General features: G+C 41.5%; 1 protein-coding gene across 4 annotated transcripts; it reads left to right on the forward strand.

Annotated features, from left to right (window-relative positions):
• Positions 1-120: 120 nt before the first annotated feature.
• Positions 121-21834, forward strand: ccdc157 (coiled-coil domain containing 157). Of its 4 annotated transcripts, XM_055655830.1 has the most exons (12): positions 121-377; positions 2104-2196; positions 3338-3679; positions 5236-5395; positions 8018-8732; positions 9647-9724; positions 11313-11503; positions 12163-12339; positions 14587-14755; positions 16186-16325; positions 18827-18921; positions 21327-21834. In XM_055655830.1, exons 3-12 carry the CDS (start codon positions 3432-3434, stop codon positions 21571-21573), a joined length of 2220 nt encoding a protein of 739 aa, XP_055511805.1. In that variant the 5' UTR covers positions 121-377; positions 2104-2196; positions 3338-3431; the 3' UTR covers positions 21574-21834. The 4 variants fall into 4 exon arrangements, with proteins under 4 accessions (XP_055511805.1, XP_055511806.1, XP_055511807.1 ...); XM_055655831.1 differs by lacking the exon at positions 2104-2196; XM_055655832.1 differs by lacking the exon at positions 18827-18921 and having other exon boundaries at positions 21327-21515.
• Positions 21835-22261: the final 427 nt, after the last annotated feature.

Here is a 22261-nt window from a genome sequence, read left to right on the forward strand (position 1 = left end):
TGGCGGCAGCCGGCCCCGGCAACCTCTCCCACAAGGAAGGGGGGGGGGGGATCGGGGGAATTCTTCCCACCCTTTTTGATGTGCATCTACGTCCATCAGCACCTTCACTGTGGATTATATATTAATTATTATGAGGATTCATTCCTATCTTTTCCTTCTAATGTCACTTCCGTTAAGGAATTGAAGTTAGAATGGTACGTTCCCACCTTTCGAAGTGAATGTGGGGTTTCAATGGTACAGCCTTGGACGTCAACACGTAGCGCGCGGACGTCATCCCGCAGTGCGTGCCAGCGTGAATCCATGGCAACGCGCCGTATACAGCGAGAGGGAAGGCGACGGTGGGTCTCAGGTGATGAATAGTGTCGTCCTGATCACAGGTACATGGTGGCCGGATAGTCGCTCAATGGGTCAGTGTCTGATTTAGAGGAGAAAACAGTTTTCTATATCTTGGGAATCGAGGGGAACTTGCTTTCACAGCGGTTTGATTTAGTTCGCATGTACTGAGGTACAGTGTAACACTTTTGTTGAATGCCTACCATAGAAACATAGAAAAAATAGATGCAGGAGGAGGCCGTTCGGCCCTTCGAGCCAGCACCGCCATTCAATGGGTGATCATTTAAAATGGGTGATCATTTAAAATCAGTAACCCGTTCCTGCTTTTTCCCCATATCCCTTGATTCTTTTAGCCCTAAGAGCTAAATCTAACTCTCTCTTGAAAATATCCAGTGAACTGGCCTCCAATGCCTACGGCAGAGAATTCCACAGATTCACAACTCTCTGGTTAAAAAGGTTTTTCCTCATCTCAGTCCTAAATGGCCAACCCCTTATTCTTAAACTGTGACCCCTGGTTCTGGATTCCCCCAATATCGGGAACATTTTTCCTGCATCTCGCCTGTCCATTCCTTTAAAAATGTTATATGTTTCTATAAGATACCCTCTCATCCTTCTAAATTCCAGTGAATTCAAGCCCAGTCGACCCATTATTTCATCATATGTCAGTCCCACCATCCCGGAACTGACTTGGTGAACCTACGCTGCACTCTCTCAATAGCAATAATGTCCTTCCTAAAATTAGGAGACCAAAATTGCATACAATACTTCAGGTGTGGTCTCATCAGGATCCTGTATAACTGGAGTAAGACCTCCTTGCTCCAAACTCAAATCCTCTCGCAATGAATGCCAGCTGTGCCATCGCTGCCTGCTGTACCTGCATGCTTATTTTCAGTGCCTGATGTACAGCACACCCTGGTCTCATTGCACATCCCCTTTTTCGAATCTGACATCTTTCAGATAATAATCTGCCTTCCTGTTACAGGATAACCTCACATTTATCCACATTATACGGGATCTGCCATGCATCTGCCCACTCACCCAACCTATCCAAGTCACCCTGCAGCCTCATAGCATCCTCCTCGCAGCTCCCACTACCACCCAGCTTTGTGTCGTCTGCAAACTTGTAGATGTTACATTTAATTCCTTCATCTAAATCGTTAATATCAACATTATTAAATAATCGTTAACCAGTCAGCGAAAAGGCTACACAGGATTACAATCAAGCCGTCCAGTGTACATATACCGGATAAATGGAATAACGTTTAGTACAAGATAATGTACAGTATAGTCTGATTAAAGATAGTCCAGGGGCCTCCAATGAGGTAGATGGTAGCTCAGCACCCTGCTCAAGTTGATAGGATGGTTCAGCTGCCTGATAACAGCTGGGAAGAAACAGTTCCTGAATCTGGAGGTGTGCATTTTTACACTTCCATGCCTCTTGCCAGATGAGAGATGGGAGAAGATGGTGTATCCAGGGTAAGACTGCTCCTTGATTATGCTGGTGGCCTTGCCGAGGCAGAATGTTTTGTGGGTTCTTGAGCAAAACACAAAATGCTGGAGGAACTCAGTGGGTCAGACAGCATGTATGGAGGGAATGGAGACGCAATGTTTCCGGGCTGGACACTTCTTCAGACTTACAACTAAAAGCAATATTAACTCCCTATACTATTTCAAGTACTAATATTTTATGGTATAACAGGTTACTATATAACAATGCTTTTCCCCCCACCAGTGCAATCAACATTTTCAGTTCTGCTTCTATATTTTCAGTTCCACCAAACCTATCAAATCTGGTTAACCTTATCCGCTGCATCGAGGACATAAAGTGTTGGATGGCCCAGAACTTCCTCCAACTAAACGAGAGTAAGTCTGAGGTCATCCTTCTCGGCCCCTCGGACTCAATCAAAATGAAAGCAGGCAGCCTTGGAAGCCTTACCCCACTACTCAAACCTCACGTCAAAAACCTTGGTATGATATTTGACTCAGCACTGAAATTTGACAATCAAGTCAATGCCGTGGTAAAACCTAGCTTCTTTCAGCTTCGGACGATAGCTAAAATAAAACAATTCCTCCAGTTTGAACCTCGAAATTAAAAGATCATCCACACCTTGAAAAAATCATCCACACATTTACGCCTAGATTACTGCAACTCCCTTTACACTGGCATCAGCCAATCTTCCCTGTCCCGCCTGCAACTGGTCCAAAACGCCGCAGCGAGACTCCTGACAGGCACCCGAAAAAGGGACCACATCACCTCGATCTTGGCCTCCCTCCACTAGCTCCCTGTGCGGTTCCGAATAAATTTTGAGATCCTCCTTTATGTCTACAAAGCCCTCGGGGCAAGCCAGTATGACTTGGCTTGCCCCTACCTACATTAAAATTCTGCTTGCCCACCACACCACCTCCAGGTCCCTCAGATCGGCCAACTTGGGGTTGCTGAACATCCTGCGGTCTAGGCATAAGCTCAGGGGCGACCGCACCTTTGTGGTTGCAGCTCCTAGACTGTGGAACAGCATCCCTCTTCCCATCAGTACAGCCCCCTCCATCGACTCCTTTAAGTCGAGACTAAACACTCATCTCTACTCCCAAGCCTTTCTTGACGTCCTCTGAGCGAGAGCTATATGTATGTAGTGATGTTTGTATTTAATCTATGAACCACTGTTGTTTGTTATACTGTTCTTATACCAATGTAAAGCACTTTGGCCAACGAGAGTTGTTTTTTAAATGTGCTATATAAATAAAAGTGACGACTTGACTATATTTTAACTATTCCACAGTAAAATCTCCTCAAGGTATGCCTACACTGAAGAAGTTCCCCATCTCACTCTGACAGTCCATTCATTCTTTCCAGAGATGCTGCCTGTCCCACTGAGTTACTCCAGCATTTTGTGTCTATCTTCCAAAACATCACCCATCCTTGTTCTCCAGAGATGCTGCCTGACCTGCTGAGTTACTCCAGCACTTTGTGCCTATTCTTGACCAAAACACTTTCTCATTCTTACAGGTGAATTGTGCTTGATCAACAGTGGCAGCAAAAGTTACTGTATGGTCGTAGAATCTATATTTGCAGTGAAATAACTTGCAGAAGAGCATTTAAAATGACACTACTTCTTGGAAATCAAAACTGTTTGGATGGTTTGCGTAAGGATGTCACAGATTTACAAGGGATAATCGTCGATGTGTTTTCGCGGGTTGGTGCAGTTCGTTATCCATCGTGGAAGTTTCCAGATAAAACTTCATGTGATTTGGATCTTGTTACATTATTGGAGCGTTTTGATTATATGGAAGATGACCCAGAATTCACACAACACTCCCATGTTGTGCTGTTTGAACTCGTGATTGACAGGTAAATCACAATTAATTCCTTGGCCCTTCCCCCGTCGAATGCACATATTCTCAGTGGAATCCCGACCAATGTACATGCAGTGACTTTTCATCAAGGACTTATTTTCATATCTAAAAATATCAAATTGTAAAAGACTAAAATCATAAAAGGAGAAGTGGAGAATGAGGTAAAAAGTTAACGAGATATTTGTTTAACTGCCATGGGGGTGGATTTGACGGAAAACCAATCGTAGGGATGTGTCCGTCGGAGGTGCATGATTTTTAGCTATTGTTAGAGCATTCTGGACAACTCCTTGTCAACTGTACAGGGTTCTGCACAGGGTCAAAGGAACCTAGGGCGCCCAAAGAAACTGTTCAAAGACTACATCAAGGACCACCTCCAGCATGCAGGCCTAGCCCCAAAAGAACTGGAAACCCGTGCGAGTGACAGGCCTGGCTGGCATACAACCACTGCGGTCAGCAGTTTTGAAGATAATCGCCGAAGCCGACTAATTAGTGCCAGAGACAGGAGGAAGGCTGCAGCCCTAAATCCCCCCACAGCGGCCTTCAAGTGACCCACTGCTCCTACGTGTGTGGCTGGCTCATTGGACGCATGAGCCACACTCGATCCCACGAGACATGAGACTGCACAACTGTGCTATTGTCATCTACGATGGGCCACCATCACCAGATAATTCTGAGAATGAGTTATGCTGGAGTGCATGTGTGAAATCTGCTGTGGTTAATAGTGTAAATAAATACTAGAGAGAATAAAATTGTACGATAGATCATAGGAATCTTTGTTTGGTGAACAATCTAGTTTGACTGTTCCTAATGGCCGTTCTATTTGACGCTCTTAAATAAAGTATAGCTCTGATTGCCTTGATCCTTGTGTGTTTTAAACACACACCATTCCTCTATTTTCCAATAAGTTGCAGTACATATTTTGCATTGAATAAGATTGTACTTACTGATGACGTATCTTTTATTTGGTTAATAACTAGGTAAAATTGCATTAATTTGATTATTTTTCAATATGCCATTGACACATATTTCCATATCTGCTTGTTTTGCTCTTGTCTCCGGTAACAGGATGGCACAGTGGTGCAGCTCATACTGCCACTGCCTCACAGCGCCAGAGACCTGGGCTCGATCCTGACCTCTGGTCATTCCTCCCCATTTGCGGGTTCTGCATGGACTTGATCTACAATTCTTTAAAACGTTTTGTCTGCTACACTACCCCCTATAAATATTCAAATTATTCTAAAAACTAATTTGCCTGTTGTAGAAAGGATGTGTAAACATATGACAGACCAAAGAAGCCCGCGCAAAAGATCGGATCTTATTAAAGAAAAATCAAAGTAATGCAATTTTTCCAAATTATTAACCAAATAAAAGTATTTTGTGACATATAACATAGCTTATTTAGTTTGCAGTTTTATACATACATTGCATAGTATTCGGCAAATAGCTGGATTAAAGACAAAAGTAATAAGTTTGAAGAAAATATTATTGAAATATACATTTATAGTTAAAAGCCGTCACCATACCATGCAAACCATGTACTTCTTTCTGTAGGCTGGTGCTATTGCTTCAGAGTTTCACGCAGTACGTTGATGCTCTGATAAAGGATCATAGTATCCCTGTTTCCAAGTCAGTAGGTCCATCCATGTCCGTGGGCCTGGTCGTGAAGAAATACTGGAATTGCATGCTTAAACTTGGCTCCCTCCACCAGCAGGTAAGCACTGGCTTCTTATAATTCAAGATTTACAGTCACGTTATTTGCCTTACTTTTAACTAATTGTTTAAAATCAGAACAATAAACACTGAATAACGATTGAAAATACCAATTCAAATGCTCAATATTTCAACATTTCTTTTTGCTTTATAACCTGTTTTTCCTTGGGCATTCAATTTCTCTTGAAAGATATAATGTTAAGATCAAAGGATTGAACCTGGATTGTCCTCTCTTGTTTGCCCCAAAGTCATTGTCAATTGCTCTCATCATCAGCTTAATCTATTGCACCAATCTATTTATTCATTTTCAGGATCATTGGCACAGTGAAAATGTATTGCCCATTACAAATTACCCGTAAGAAAGTGGTAGTGAGGTACAAAACAATGCTAATCAGAGATCATAAAAATAACAATATAGAAAAGTAATAACAACATTCAAAAGTATTAACAACACAAATGATATGAAAGGTTTTTAGAGGGATGTGAGCTAATGTGGGCAAATTGGGCTTAGATGGGGCATGTTGGTTGGCATGGGCGAGTTGGGCAGAAGGGCCTTTTTCCATGCTCTATGACTGTTACCTTTTTTTTCCAAATTCATCAAACTGGGCCTTAAAGTGAGAAATATAAGAAATTGCATATCTCCTCAAGGGCAAAGATAGGAACAGATAAGGTAAATGCACAATGTTTAAGAAAGAACTGCAGATGCTGGAAAAATCGAAGTTAGACAAAAATGCTGGAGAAATTCAGCGGGTGAGGCAGCATCTATGGAGCAAAGAAATAGGTGACGTTTTAATGTATTTTACCCAGAGTAGAGGAATCAGGAACCAGAGCACATAGGTTTAAGGAGAGGAGGGAAAGATTTAATGGGAACCTGAAAGGGAACTTTTTTTACACAAAGGATGGTGGGTGTATGGAAAAAATTGTCAGAGGAGGTACTAAAGGCATGTGCTATCACAACATTTAAGAAACATTTAGACTGGTATATGGATAGGATAGGTTTAGAGGGAAATCGGCCAAATGTAGGCAGGTGGGACTAGTGTAGATGAGGCATGTTGGTTGGAGTGGGCAAGTTGGGCTGAACAACCTGTTTCCACACTGTATGACTATATGACTCGAAGATCTGACTTTTCAGAGACTTGGGAGTTGTAAGAAGGCACCAGAACGTGGCAAATCTCTGCGTGCTGTTCCAGAAGAAGATCTATTGCACTCATGTATAGTGTAATTTGTCTGGATAGCATGCAGAAAAAGCATTTCACTGTACCTCTGTACATGTGACAATAGGTAACCATTAAACCATTGAAACTTGGTCTATTATAAAATACATTTCCCTTTTCTCATGACTCTCAGTCTAAAGAAGGGTCTCAACCAGAAATATCACCTATTCCATTTCTCCAGAGATGCTGTCTGACACACTGACGCAGGGCCTATTCCTGGGCTGTACAGTTCTGTGTTTTATGTCTATATTCTATGTGCATCGGTGCTGTCTTGGTTTTGGCGAAGACATAATATTAGCGAGTGATACAGGGGAAACTCCCACTGTTCTTTGAAACAATGTCATAAAATCTATTGTATCTATGTGGGAAACATTTAAAGCCTCTGCTATTCTTATTAAAGACAGCACCTAAAATATGCAGCACCTCAATAGTGCACCATGACAGTATGAAACTATGTGAAATATCTGGAATTTGCCCCAGGTCCTCAAGAAATGCTGTACCCAGACAACTTTTGTCCATCATCTGTGAATCAAAAGCTCCTGTCCCCCCACCCGTTTCAACCTATTACCTGCCAGGCTTTCTCCTGCCCTTCCTCTCTCCCAGCTTTCTTCCTCCTATAAATTATTATGAGGAAGGGTCCCGAACCGAAATGCCACCGATCCATGTTCTCCAGAGATGCTTCCTGACCCGCTGAGTTACTCCAGCACTTTGTGTCTTTTTTAGACAATCTCTCCCTCATTAGAAACCCAGCTGCCATTTCATATCAAATTCCAGATGCCAGTCTTCCCAAGTTTCCCATGAGAATCAGGCTTTCATCCTGTTTCTGGTAATCCATGCCAATGGTATGACACTTAACTCAACGGCAGCAAGAAAAGTGTTGGAATAACTCAGCAGGTCAGGCAATCTCCCTGGAGAACATGGATAGTGACATTTCGGATCGGGACCCTTCTTCAGACTGATTGCAGGGATGGGTGGAAAGAAAGCTAGAAGAACTTTTCAAATTTTCTAGCGTTCTTCCCTCCCCCGCATCCCTGTAATCAGTCTGAAGAAGCTTTCCTTGATAAGCATCTGCATTTCCTTATTTCAACACCAGCTAGCTTAAGATAAGTTACACATTAGTATTTGATGTGGGCACGGAAGTGGTACCAAACATCAGCCAAGGCTTTTATTCAGGGCGGAATTACCAAAGTGGGGTTACTTGGCAGTCTTCACAATAACACAGGAAGGTGCGAATGCAAATCCTACCAGTGAAAAAATGCAAAACAGTGGTCTTCAAACGTGAAGTTCGTTTCATATTTACATAAGTAACGAAACATCACCCACCCTGTCAAAATCCTAAAATTTGCACTTGTTACCGTTCAATTGGCTGGACTCACTAATTCAGCTGGATTGTGTTCTTATATTAATAGAAAAAGTTAATGGCGGATGACCTTGCTAAACTACAAAGTGATCTGATGAATTCCAAGGCAGAGATTGAAAGGCTGAAGAATTGTTCACCTGCAGCTTCCAACTCCTATTCAACCCCCAGCAGCTTAAAAACATCTACTGCGGCAACACAACTGCCACAATCAGCCACACCTACCCTTCACTCTAAGCTGAATGAGACGCCAAGAAACCCTACATTTGGTATAGCCACAGACACCAGGAACATCGGCTCACAGACGGTGGAATCAGCCCTGGTGCCGTGCGATGCCTGTGCACGCACACAAGCCACTCTTAAAAATGTCAGCAACTCCATTGTCACTATTTGCCACAGTCAGAATATTCCATCAGCAGTGAGCCGCTTTCAGGAAGTGGTGAAGGAAACACTTGGGGATGGAACAATGACGGCGAGTGATGTGGCTTACTGGGCCTCTGAGCAGAACAAAGATTTGGCACGAATCAACAAACACCTTAGTGAACTCATGAACAGCATTAACCCACTCAAGGCGGAGCTGCAAGTCACAGAAGAGCAGCGAAGCACAATGAAGATAAAAATCGATAATTTTAACCAAGAACTTGAAAAGGAGAAAGAGCAGCAACGCTTAAAGATAAAAGTGCTTAACGGCCAAATGGAGGAGATTAAACGGAATAACTCACAGACAGTAGCCAAACTTGAGAGTGATAAAGAGACACTCAGAAAAGGTAATCCCAACTTTGACATATTTATTAGATGGTGATGAAGTAAAGTACATTTATAACTGAAAAAAATCCTTGTGCCTCTTGCATGTGGGTTCAGTGGAGTATTTCTGTACAGTTTGCTAATTGGGGATTGTGCTTTGGTATGACAATGTGACACAATGTGAGAAAATAATTCCACTGTGTATTTACACATGTGGCTATAAAAAACATTGAACATTGAACACTGAATTTGGCAATCATGCCAAGGATCATTTTATTCAATTAAATGTAATGGCAAATCAACATGATTTAAAGGTGTTGTAATTTTATAACTGCAATCCTGTTAATAATTTGCTTGCCAAATTCTCCAATCCCACCTTGAAATGATTAGCTTCTTCCTGTTATGAATATTGAAGTCTCCAATTTTAGGTAACTAACATACAAACAACCTCCCCCCACCCCTCCCCCACATTTTTCTTACCCCCTCTCTTCTCTGAGTCCAACCTGGATACCACCTATTTCACCCTTTCACCTTCCCTCTACCTATATTCTTTGTTCCAGCTCACATTTCACACTCTTCTATCCTTATCCTACTATTTTTATCTTTTCATCTCATGTCAACTCATCCACAAATCAACCCCCCCCCACCACCTATCATTTACCATGCTTTATCCCGCCCCACCTCTCTTCCAGTTCCCCCCCCCTACTTCAATCAGTCCAAAGAAGGATCACTACCTGTAATGTCAGCACGTTCTCCAGAGATGCTGCTTGATCCACTGAGTTCAGCACTTTGTGTCTTTTCTTGTAAACCAGCATCTACAATTCCTTGTGTCTAGCTGCTTCCCCTGTTGTAATATGTAATAATCTATACCTCAGGTGAAACATATGAGCTATTCTCTTTATCTTCCACTGATGCTAATTCTATAACTCCATTTTAGGTAGTTCTACATTGGAAGAAAAGCTATCGATTCTGAAGGAGAAACTACAGGGGCAAAACATGCTCATTAGAGAGCTTGGTAAGTCTGCAGTACACATTTCCTAATATTTCCCACATCTTTTGGGACTGATGAATAATTTAGTTGAGGTTCATAGGGAAGGAGCAGCTGTAAATGAAATTTAAGAAAAATATTGTGATTTAAAATTCTAGGTCCAAAGTGCATCCAGTTGTTGAATTATCCGATCAACAACTCGAGAGCAGTCCTGAGCTACCAACTACCATATTGGAGACCCTCAGACTATCTTTAATCGGACTTTACTGGACTTTACTTTGCACTGAACATTATTCCCTTTATCCTGTACCTGTACACCGTGGACAGCTCAAGTGTAAACATATATAGCCTTCCTGCTGATTGGTTAACACGCAACAAAAGCTTTTCACTGTACCTCAGTACACATGAAAATAAACTAAACTAAATGAAATTTAAGATAAATATCTAGTGATTAAAAATTTTAGGTTCCAATTAGATTTTGTGGAACGTGCGTATTTGGATGTGTGGGTCTCAGGATTATCAGGTCTCATTAATTCCCTCGGAGGCACTTTGGTATCACTTTTTGTATATCCGCAGTTCCTTGTGTCTACACGTACTTTGGGGTACTTGAAAAACAGGACCGTGCTAAGTTTCAATGTCTGTCAAAGCATCCTTACCTCATCATCATTGATAGAAACATTGGCATATTTCTGACCTCATTCACAGATCCCCCACACTATAAAGTTTGGCAGGTTCTCACAATGCCTTTAAATGTGGTCCATCAATCCTCTCTGCGAATGATCAAACAAATAATTAACAACGTTGGTATTAGTATATTATTTTATGTCATGTGTACAGAGGTACAGTGAAATGCTTTTGTTTACATGCTTTTTATCCCTATAAATCAGATCATACTGTACAAGAGTACAATTAAACCATAGACAAATAAAACAGGTTTTAACAGAGTCATAGTCATACAGCATGGAAACAGGCCCAACTTGCTCACACCGACCAATGTGTCCCATCTACACTAGTCCCACCTGCCTGCATTTGGCCTATATCTCTCTATATCTATCCTATCCATGTACCTGTCTAAATGTTTCTTCAAAGTTGCAATAGTACCTGCCTCAATTACCTCCTGTGGCAGCTCGTTCCCACCACCACCCTTTGTGTAAAAAAGTTACCCCTCAGGTTCCTATTAAATCTTTCCCCCCTCACCTTAAACCTATGTCCTCTGGTACTCAATTCCCCCACACTGGGCAAGAGACTGTGCTTTTACACGACCTATTCCTCTCATGATTTGGTACACTTTTATAAGATCGCCCATCCTCCTATGCTCCAAGGAAGAGAGTTCTAGTCTGTTCAACCACTCCCTATAGCTCAGGCCCTTGAGTCTTGGCAAAGTCCTTGTAAATCTTCTCTGCACCATTTTCATAATATTTATTTTAGTTTGTGGAAGACTGGCATCCAAATGTGCATTGTAAAGTAGGATAAAATCTTAGTTCTGGTTTATTGCGATTGTGCTTCAAATAAAGCATTCAGTAACAGATGTCGGAAGTGTATTCATCAACACTGGGCTCCGGGAAAGAGGAAAGCGAGCCAAAGTGTTCTTACTGTTGCTGTTATTCCTGGACAGAGGATTCTAAGCAGAAGCTGCTGGAAGAAATGAAAACTAAGATGGCAGACAGAAATGAAGTGCGGATTCTTGAGGAACAACTTAGACTAATCACGCACCAACTGGAGAGTACAATGGGGCAGCTCAAAATGATCAGCGGTGAACTGGAAAAAGAAAAAATGAAGATCAATAACATGCTGAGACATGAAGAGGTAAACGGCAATGTACAAACCTTTGTGTTGCTTAGAGTTTACACTCAAATTTATTATTTGATCATACAAATTCCCTGATATTGCACAAGAACTGCTTTGTTTACAATAAGGCTGATTCCTGTAACATATTTCATGAAGCAAAAATTCATAAATCAAAAAGATAAGATAAAATCCAATGAGTCTGAAAAGGCCCGACTCAAAACGTCACCTACCCTTTATCTCCGAAGATGCTGCCTGATTCGCTGAGTGCTCCAGCATTTAGTGTCTATCTTTGGTATAAACCAGTATCTGCAGTTCCTTTTTATTACGGATGAAATGCAATATGGATATCTTGGTACTTTGTATTATTGTCTATTATTTGTTTAAAAAAATAAATATATATATTGAAGTATTTTTGGTTGTTTAATATGGGTTTTACAGAGTACTATGTTTACATATCTGTTGCGCTGCTGCAAGTAAGAATTTCATTGTTCTATTTCGGGACATATGACAATAAAATATTCTTGACTCTCTTAGCCTAAGCTTTTGGTATCAGTGAAAAAATAGCTTGTAAATTGAAGACAAATAGAATAAATTATGGTACAAATTGTATAAATATGACATTGAGGATGCACAGGAAAAGATTTCTATCTTGAACTGTTTCCTTTAACTTAATTAAGTCTCTGAAAACGAAGATTAAAGCTCTGCTTCAACAAGTGGATGGATTAGATGAAGAACGTGAAGGGCTGAACACAAGGTTGGCTGAGTCAGAAGCTGGAATCGACCAGCTGGAAGATCAGCTGAAGACAGTCAATGCCGAGAGGTGCAACCTCCAGTGGCAGTTCCAGGAGCAACTGGTGAGTGCTCGGCTGGGCGGTTATTTCTAATGACATCAAAGGTACAGAAGGTGTTGCAAACTTCTTTATTTGGATTATGTACATATTCCCCTACAGTCTTCTGAGTTATTTTCCCCTTGAACTACTAAAAACAATCCGTCTGAAGAAGGGTCCCGTCCCGAAACATCGCCTATCCATGTTCTTCAGATGCTGCCTGACCCATTGAGTCACTCCAGCATTTTGTATCTATCTCTGAATGTGCAGGTTGTCCTTAGTTAAACAGATTACCACATCACAGTTACCCTTACCCATTTTATTCTCCCCATATTCCCATTAATTCTACCATACACCTGTACTAGGGGCATATTACAGTGTGCAACTACCCTGCAAGCTGCACATTTTTGGGATGTGAGAGGAAAATGATGCACCCAGAGGAAACCACAGATAATCCCTAGGAACCGTGCGTCACCAGGGGGGCAAGTGTGAATGGGTCAGTGTGGACTTGGTGGGCCAAAGTGTCCTTTTGTACACCATATCACCAAACTAAATTAAACTAAACTTAACTAAACTTAACGGAGGTGTAGAGTCATTGAGAAACCCAGCAAAGAAACAGATAAGTAACTACTTTTACTCTAGTCCTATCCTCCCCACATTCCCATCAACTCTTCCCCCATCCCCCGCTAGCTGCCCCCACTCCCACCCTGTGGCCCCCTCTCTAGATTCTAACACTCGACTTTACTAGTGGACAATTAGCCTATCAAGCTGCATATCTTTGGAAAGTGAGAAGAAACCGGAGCACCTAGAAGGAACCTAAATGATCACAGGGCACAATGCAAACGCCACACAGCAGCAGTCAGGGAGGGGCATGGGGGTGAACAGTTGGGGTTAGTGGTGCTACAGGGCAGCCGTTCTGTCGCTGCCCCATTGAATTGCCCATGTCCTTGGGCCAATGTTACTGTACATGTAATGCAACTGTTGGAGAAGAGAGAACCAGGTGATGGTTCCAAGACTTTATTTAATGTACTGTAGAAGTAGAACATAGAACAGTACAACCCACAATGTCTATGCCAAACCTGATGCCAAGTTAAACTAATCTCCTCTGCCTGCACATGATCCATACCCCTCCGTTTCCTGCATTTACATATGCCTGTCTCTTAAACGCCACTATCGTTATGTGGCTCTACCTCCCTGACAACCCGTTCCAGGCACCCACCAACCTCTGCGGGGAAAAAAACTTGCTTCGGGCATCTCCTTTAAAGAGTAGACTTACTATGGTGACCCAATGCGTTGGAGTTGCAGGATATTGTTATCATAAAGTAGCACCTGGGATGATCTTTATCCCATACTTTCGTATCCATTCCCTACACACTGGAGGCAATTTACAAAGGGCTAATTAACCGACATATCCACAGTTTTTGGGATGTGGGAGGAAACCGGAGCACTGGAGGTAACCCAAGCGGTCATGAGGAGGACGTGCAAACAGGTAGCACCCGAGGTCAGGATCGAGCGCAGGTCACTGGCGTGTGAAGCAATATCTCTACCAACTGCACCACTGTACTGCACTGTGCTGCAACAACATTACAATAATTCAGACAATGCTGCTGCTAAAATATATTCTCACACAGGGTGGATTAAAGGTTAAGGCAAAATTCAACGAGTCAAGATCGATTCAAAGCCAGAGTGCCAGCTAGTATCTATCATCATCTCTGGGAAAGGCAAAAGCCTCATTTATGCCTCAGTGTTAGCCCAACTATAAATAAACACGGCCCTTGTGTTGCGGAACACCTTATGACCACGTCATCTGGACTATGTACCGGATTAAGGCGGCACAGTGGTGCTGCGGTAGAGTTGCTGTCTTACAGCACCAGAGACCCAGGTTCGATCTTGATTATAGTCTGTACCAAGTTTGTACGTTTTCTCTATGACCGTGTGGGTTTACTCTGGGTGTTCTGGTTTCTTCCCACATTCTAAAGATGAACAGGTTTGTAAGTTAATTGGTTTCAGTAAGGGTTGTAAATTTTCCCTCATATGTAGATAGTGCTGGTGTGCGGGGATCGCTGGTCGGCACAAACTCGGTGGGCCGAAGGGCCTGTTTCCACACTGAATCTCGAAACTAATCTTAACTACAGCAGACCTTCAAACTCTGAGCATTCATACTGTTCTTGGGTTATTTCATCCACCTGTCACTATTATATGGAGGAAATCAAGATCTAGAAATGACAAAGATGCACTTTGCAGATTCATTGCTTTTTTTTTCTCTTTTCGTAGCAACACACAGAGCAACTACAGGAAGAAAAGCACGGTCTGGAGAAAACCGTGTTGGAGCTAAAACAAAACCTGACCCAGCTGGAAGGCCGGGTTCAAGAATATAAGGAGCAGCAGAGGCTTCTCGTAACGTTCCCTGACTTAAACATGCCCCCCGAAGCTCAGTGTGAGAGTAAGAGATCATTGAAAATGGTTTAACAGCAGCACAAGATAATCATCTACCGAACATGGAAGGGAGGGATGCATTACAGAATTAGTGTAAATGGGTGGTTGGTGATCAGTGCAGCCTCAGTGGGGTGAAGGGCCTTTGACCTATTGGTCCCTTTAATAATACTATTCTAAATGAAACATGAATTACTTGTTATTTTGGTTTGTTCTTGCAGTAAAACCTTTTGCCGTGTTAGTCAAAATTACAAAAAAAAAAAAAAAACAAAGTGCTGGAGCACAGTGGCGCAGCGGTAGAGTTACTGCCTCACAAGACCAGAAACCCAAGTTCGATCCTGACCACGGGTGCTGTCTGTACTGAGTTTCTATATTCTCCCAGTGACCATGTGGGTTTCCTCCCTCATTCCAAAGACATGTAGGTTTGTAGTTTAATTTGCTTCCGTAAATTCTCCCTATTGTGTTGGATAGAATCAGTATGTGGGTGATTGCTGGTCAACTCACACTCAGTGGGCTGAAGGGCTTGTTTCCAGGCTGTTTTTCTAAACAAAACTAAACTAAACTCAGTGGACCAGGCAGCATCTGTGAAGGGAATAGAGAGATGACGTTTTGGATTGGGACTTTTCTTCAGACTGTCCATTCCCCCCCCACAAATGTTGCTTGACCTGCTGAGTCCAACCTTTTGTGTTTTGCGCAAGATTCTAACATCTGCATTTTCTTGTGTTTATGTTGAAATGGATATTATGGAGTTTAGGCCATAATGAACAATTTACAGCGTGGAAACAGGCCTTTCGAGCCACTGAGTGCACATTGACCAGCAATACCCTGTGCACTTGTTCATATTAGGGACAATTTACAGAAGCCAATTAACCTACAAAACCTGCACATCTTTGGAATGTGGGAGGAAACCGGAACACCCGTAGGAAACTCACACGGTCACAGGGAGAATGTGCAAACTCCCGACTGACAGCATCCGCAGTCAGGATCGAACCCAGATCTCTGGCGCTGTAAGGCAACGACTCTACCACTGCACCACTATACTGGCACTGTGTTTAAGGGGGATATTTTTCGTACAGGGTGGTTGGAACCTGGAATGCACTCCTTGAGGAGGTAATGGCGGCAGGTATTCTTGCAAGCATCTAAACAACCACTAAACAACAGTAAGAATCGACTCATTGAAGCGGTGCACAAGCATGATTGAGGTTCGACCCTTATGGACATTTATATGTTCTACTGATACCCGGGGGAAAAGATCACATATTGAAAGAGGCATCTGGGTGAGGTAATGGAGGATGATTGACAAACATAACCATACTCCATTAAGTGAGCCAAAGTTTTCAGGAGAATGGAGCGGTAAATATTGAGAGAAAGAAAAATGAAGTTGTGTTTTAAGTTTAGAAGGTAAATGCAGTTTATCAGTTGTGATTTTATTCCTGCTAGGTACAGGCGATGTTGTACTGGACATGGGGAAACAGTTGCAAGCAAACAGTTTACGTATAAGTATCCTGGAAGAAGAGAACTCTCGATTGAGAAACACTCTCACAATGCTGCAGAAAACTACACAACAAGAAGTTATGAAGGTGAAATTCAACAGATGTACTTCAGCTACATTACCTTACGTACTGCTGTCAATTCTTGTTAACCCGGCACAATCCATTATGCCTTTTACATGCAGAATAGTTCACTCAGGGTTAACTATAACCAGGTAAAACCAGGTAAAACAACGGACCAGCATCCTGAAAAAGTAGAAATATACACAATAAATCTCCAGAGTATGGTGCTTTATTTTCAGAATGATTAAAAAAATTATCAGCATTAGCCTCTGCAGAAAGAGGCTTGGAAACCCAACATGCTGCCGGAGTGTTCCATTCTTCAGACTTTTTAGATTCTTCAGACAACCAGTCTGAAGGGTTCCGACCCGAAACATCACCTAGTCCTTTTCTCCAGAGATGCTGCCTGATCCATTGAGTTACTCCATCAATTTGTGTCTACCTTCGTCCCCCAATATCCCCCTCTTTCCTGTGCCCCCTAACTCCAGTACGCATACATTTCTCCCACCAAACCCCCCATTACCTTAATCCTTTCCCCTCCTTCCTACACCTTCCATCCAAGTACAGATTTTCCCTTCCAACCACCTTCTTTCCAACCCCCCCCCCACCTCTCCCCTTCACCCATATTTCGCTCTGATTTTACATTTCCCTGCTCCTCTTCTCTCGTTATGTGACACCCTTTTGTCTCCTTTTCACCTCAAGCCTTTGTCACTTACTCCACCTGTCTGCCAATCAACCTGCATCCACTATCACTGACCAGCCTTTGTGCCTCCCCCATTGCTCGTTTCTAGTTTTCTCTCTATTCAGTCTGATGAAGGATCCAAGTTCAAGTTCAAGTCAGTTTATTGTCATGTGTCCCTGATAGGACAATGAAATTCTTGCTTTGCTTCAGCACACAGAACATAGTAGGCATTTACTACAAAACAGATCAGTGTGTCCATATACCATTATATGGATCCCAACCAGAAGCAGCGTCTGCCCATTTCCTCCACAGATGCTGCCTCCAGCATGGAGTTCCTCCAGCGTATTGTGCTTTGCGCGAGCATCTGCAGTTTGCTGTGCCATAAATATATTTGATTGCCTATGAGTTTATTAAAGAGTTGGGGGCGCACAGCCTGAAATGGTTGTTTGTGCATTATTTTCCAAAAATAATTCCAATTTAGCATTTAGCATTATATTTCAAATGGTTAAACTATTGTAATATAATGCTGAATTGGTTTTGGAAAATAATGGGCCACTGTTCTGAATATAAATTTGTTGAATATACTGATATTTGAATATACTTATATTTATTGAATATAAATTTGAAAAACTGAATATACTTATATTTGTTGAATATACATTTTTACATTTATACTGCATTAAGATCTGTTACACACAAATTAGTGTCAGATAATGAATATTCTGATGTAACGAATGTCGGTTTTAATGAAATTTTATTTTAAAATTTCTTTAAAGATTCTGGTTCTTTTTTATTTCTTGTTCCATCAATGGCTCAATCGTGCTTTATTGTCATATGTGTGAAGTGCAAAGGCACAGTGAAATTGTTTTCTTGCAAATAGAGTTTCACCACACCACCCCCAATTAGCAACTGTACAGAAATGGTCTACTGAGCCCGCATGCAAGATGTGCCATGTTTAGGCGACATTTACCAAGTGCAGTCCATGCTCCGAAGATAGATCAAAATGCTGGAATAACTGAGTGGGTCAGACAGCATTTCTGGACAAAAGGACGTTTCGGGTCAAGACCCTTCCTCAGACTGAGGGTCTGAGGAAAGGGAAACGAGAGATGTAAATGGTGATATAGTAAGATATAGAACAAATGAATGAATGATAGGCAAAAAAGTAACAATGATAAAGGAAACAAGCCATTGTTAGCTGTGGGCTAGGTGAAAATGAGTTACAGGCAATGAGACTCAACAAGACATCTCGCCTACGTTTGCCCACCTCCCCCCCCACCCACTCACTCCCCACCTTTCAGTCTGAAGGGTTCAGACCTGAAACGTCACCTATTCCTGTCCTCCAGAGATGCGGTTTGACCCGCTGAGTTACATCCACTTTTTGTGTCTATATTCGGTTTAAACCAGCATCTACAGTTCCTTCCTGTCCAGTCCACGCTGCAGCCAGATTCATGCAAGCTCTGGGCTGCAGCGGGCTTCCAGTCATCACCTTCCCTTGGTCGGCCAGCAACCGATGTCCTCTCCTCGCCCATCCAACTTTGTTCCCCGAAGCCCCTACTGCAGCTGACGTCGAGTGCGTGGTCGGTCAGACCTCAGTTCCCTCTCCTCTCCTACTGGCCTCATTAGTAACTTTAACTTCAATCAGTAAGCAGCAGAACCAAACTGCAGAAAAGCCGCCTCCTGTTTTTTGAGCTGATGCTCTATCTTTGAAATATTTATTTCAAGCAGACATATTACTTAGCGTGATATTGCCAATATTTGTGCAATATGCAATAATACAATACAATATACACAACATAAAGTTGTTCATTTTAATGCAAACATTTGTTTTTTTTCTCCATCGCGGTTTAAGGTCTTTCCACAGACACAACTTTGGTCATTCACAAGGCTGTCAGAAAATGGACTGAACCCAGATGGGAGCACAGAGAGCGACCATCATAGAACAGTGTAAGAGAAACACATTCCGACTCTGGGGCAGGGGAGAGGAATGGCTTGTCACTGACTCGTATAATTCCTTTAAAATATGCAGAAAAAAAAAAATATTCTTTTAAGATACAAACCCAATGGGGAAAGTGCCCCAATCGCGGCTGATAGGAGAAATTAAGGATAATATTATATCTCAGGTGGATATCGATTATATTAAAGATGATATTAAATCCAAATGCCAACCAAAATCAAAAGTTTCCATTATATCCAAAAGTTATAGCAGTAACAGTATGCAAACCAGAAATAGCAGTAGCAGTAAGCAATTTAGAACTCAGCAAAACAGCACTAATAAATTCATAAAGAACCTTGTTAGACTACAAGGGTAGGCTGGTGAAAAATATAAAAATGGGTTGTAAGAACTTCTATGGGTATTTATAATGGAAGATAAGAAGTGGGAGAGGAACCAATCAATTACTTTGTATTTGTGTTCAACATAATTGGATCACATATTTTGAATGTATGAGAAAATAACTTCTAAAACACTCAGGAAACACTTGTATACCAATTTATAAGAATGCATTTTCTATTCATATTTGTTTTTTACTTTCATGATATAACAACAGAAATGTGACATAGTGGTACAGTTGGTAGAGCTGCTGCCTCACAGCGCTAGAGACCCAGATTCGTTCCTGACCTTCAGTGCTGTCTTTGTGCAGTTTGCACGTTCTCCCTGTGACCATGGGATTCCTTAAGGTGCTTTACTACTATTCCACGTCGCAAAGACGTGCAAGTTTGCAGGTTAATTGGCCTCTGTAAATTGCACTTAGTGTGTGGGGAGTGCATGAGAAAGTGGGGTAACATAGAACTAGTGTGAATGGGTGATTGATGGTTGGGATAGACACTGTGGGCCGAATGGCGTGTTTCCACAGTAACCTAACCCTGTTTTAAACTTCTCCACATCTTTATCCCTGACCTGTCTGGTGTGTTCCTTGGGCATCATGATGCTGTTTGTTCACTAATGTTCTCTAACAAACCTCTGAGGCCCTCACAGAACAGCTGTATTTATACTGAGATTAGATTACACACAAGTGGACTCTATTTACTAATTAGGTGACTTCTGAAGGCAATTGGTTGCACTGGATTTTATTTAGGGGTATCAGAGTAAAGGGGGCTGAATACATTTGCACGCCACACTTTTCAGTTTTTTATTTGTAAAAAAATTTGAAAACCATTTATCATTTTCCTTCCACTTCACAATTATGCGCCACTTTGTGTTGGTCTATCACATAAAATCCCTATAAAATACATTTACGTTTGTGGTTGTAACGTGACAAAATGTGGAAATGTTCAAGGGGTATGAATACTTTTGCAAGCCACTGTATATATAAATGCAATAGACAACATGGTGGCAGTGCAGTAGGGAAGATGCTGTGAAATACTGCTGGAACAGGGGTATTACTGCAGAGAAACGGAGTTGGAGCAGAGAAAGAATTTTCTGGTTGAAATGTTAAAAGAAAGGGGTACTGGACAAATAAGACTTGTACAAGATGTTGAGAATGTGTGTTAGTTGGAAGTCCGGTTCAAAGCAAGAATAGTACTGGGGAAATGGAATCTGCAAGTCAAGAAAGTGGATGTAATGGTGTCAGAGATCTAGGAGTGAAGGAATGCTAGGGGCAGGCATAAGTGACCGAGAAGATATGGGATTTAAAGTACAGGTTTGAAGGAATATGACTAAGTGGTTGTAAACCATATGATTCAACTTAACAAACAGAAAAGATTTGCTGCTGAGAAACAAACCTGACGTCTCTTAGTCTTCCTCTTGTTCAATGTTTAGTAATGAACATTGTTCAGTGATGACCAGGGCAGCACAGTGGCGCAGTTGCTGCCTTACAGTTCCAGAGACCCGGGTTCGACCCTGATTACGGATGCTGTCTATACGGAGTTTGTACGATCTCCCTGTGACCATGTGGGTTTTCTCTGGGTGCTCCGTTTCCTCCAAAGACGTACAGGTTTGTAGATTAATTGGCTTCGGTAAAATTGTAAATTGTCCCTAGTGTGTGTGTAGGATAGTGCTAGAGTACAGGGGTCGCTGGTCTGGTCTGTGCGTACTCGGTGTGTCAAAGGGCCTGTTTCCGCACTGTATCTCTCTGACTTTAACAAATTGAAATGTCATTGAACATATATGTTTTTCAAATTTATGTAGCCTTATATATGACAGTTTAGAACATGAATATGACAAGTTGCAAACTGTATCTGTATCATTGATTTTTTTTGGATAAGATGCAGATAGAATTTTATTTTAATACCTATGGTATATATAGTGCCTAAAGTATTGCAGTATAACTTTAAATGTGCTTTCTTCACCAAATAACTTTTTTCACTTTTCTGGTATAATTATAATGACAAATATAAACTCTTGTTTGCAGAGGGTCAATAGGAGTTACAAGAAACGAAGATGGAAATACCAGACCACTCTCTAACCAGAGATCGGAGAATGGGCAAAGGGAAATTTCCCCTTCTATTGAACAACGAAAAGAAACGGTGGCCAATGTCTTTTATCCACCAGAAGCAACTGCCATTGGGGTTTATGCAAGACTTAAGAAGACCGGAGCTTTAATGGGTAACAAAACCATATCTGAGAATATAAGGAAGAACTACAGAAAATTACATTAGAGATGTAATTATGTGACCGGTTCTGTACAACGGAGGATAGAGACCTTGAAGTGCTGCAGTGGAGTTTTTTTTATTGTTATAAAGAAAACTTAGCAAAATTTCATGAATTGCAATCTAAGTATTAGATTCTTAAGACAAAAGTTTGTAATGAAGTTAAAAATGAGTGAGGGCAGGAAATTGCCCAAATTGGATCCTTGCTAATTGTTTCTTTACATTGCAACTGAACACAGAATATTCACATCAGAAAATAAAAGTGGGAACTTATTCTTCTGCAGTTACTGAAATCTACTGCCTGTACGCTTGGACCATTTTATCTCTGTGCCTCACAATTGCTGCTTCTAATGCAATACGAAACCAGATTCAAAGGGGAAAACACACAAACGGTATGACCATGGTCCACAGCAAGATTCAATGTGACAGGGACATAAAACTGACCTGGAATTGAGTAATAACAACTATTTGAATAGTCAAAAGTGCAACTTAATATGCTAATCTTGTTATAAATGCAAATGCAAGCAATTACTTGGCCCCTGCAAAGAATTCATGTTAAACACTAGAGTTTGTTTTCTATTTCTCAATTAAAATAAAGAACTCAGCTGCATATTTAAGTAAAAACTGCCTGAATAATTAACTTTTTTTCCACAAAATCTCAGATCTATAATGGAGCAGTCAAACCAAATCTGAAGCA

Source organism: Leucoraja erinacea, chromosome 25, assembly GCF_028641065.1.
Source record: "Leucoraja erinacea ecotype New England chromosome 25, Leri_hhj_1, whole genome shotgun sequence".
Lineage (NCBI taxonomy): Eukaryota > Metazoa > Chordata > Chondrichthyes > Rajiformes > Rajidae > Leucoraja > Leucoraja erinaceus.

What these genes read in the sequence shown, in the direction of transcription:
- ccdc157 (XM_055655830.1), top strand. Translation starts at nt 3,432, where the DNA reads ATGACACTACTTCTTGGAAATCAAAACTGTTTGGATGGTTTGCGTAAG. An exon ending in TTTGAACTCGTGATTGACAG is followed by an intron (nt 3,680 to 5,235) that starts GTAAATCACAAT and finishes TTCTTTCTGTAG; the next exon opens with GCTGGTGCTATTGCTTCAGA. An exon ending in CACAACAAGAAGTTATGAAG is followed by an intron (nt 16,326 to 18,826) that starts GTGAAATTCAAC and finishes TCGCGGTTTAAG; the next exon opens with GTCTTTCCACAGACACAACT.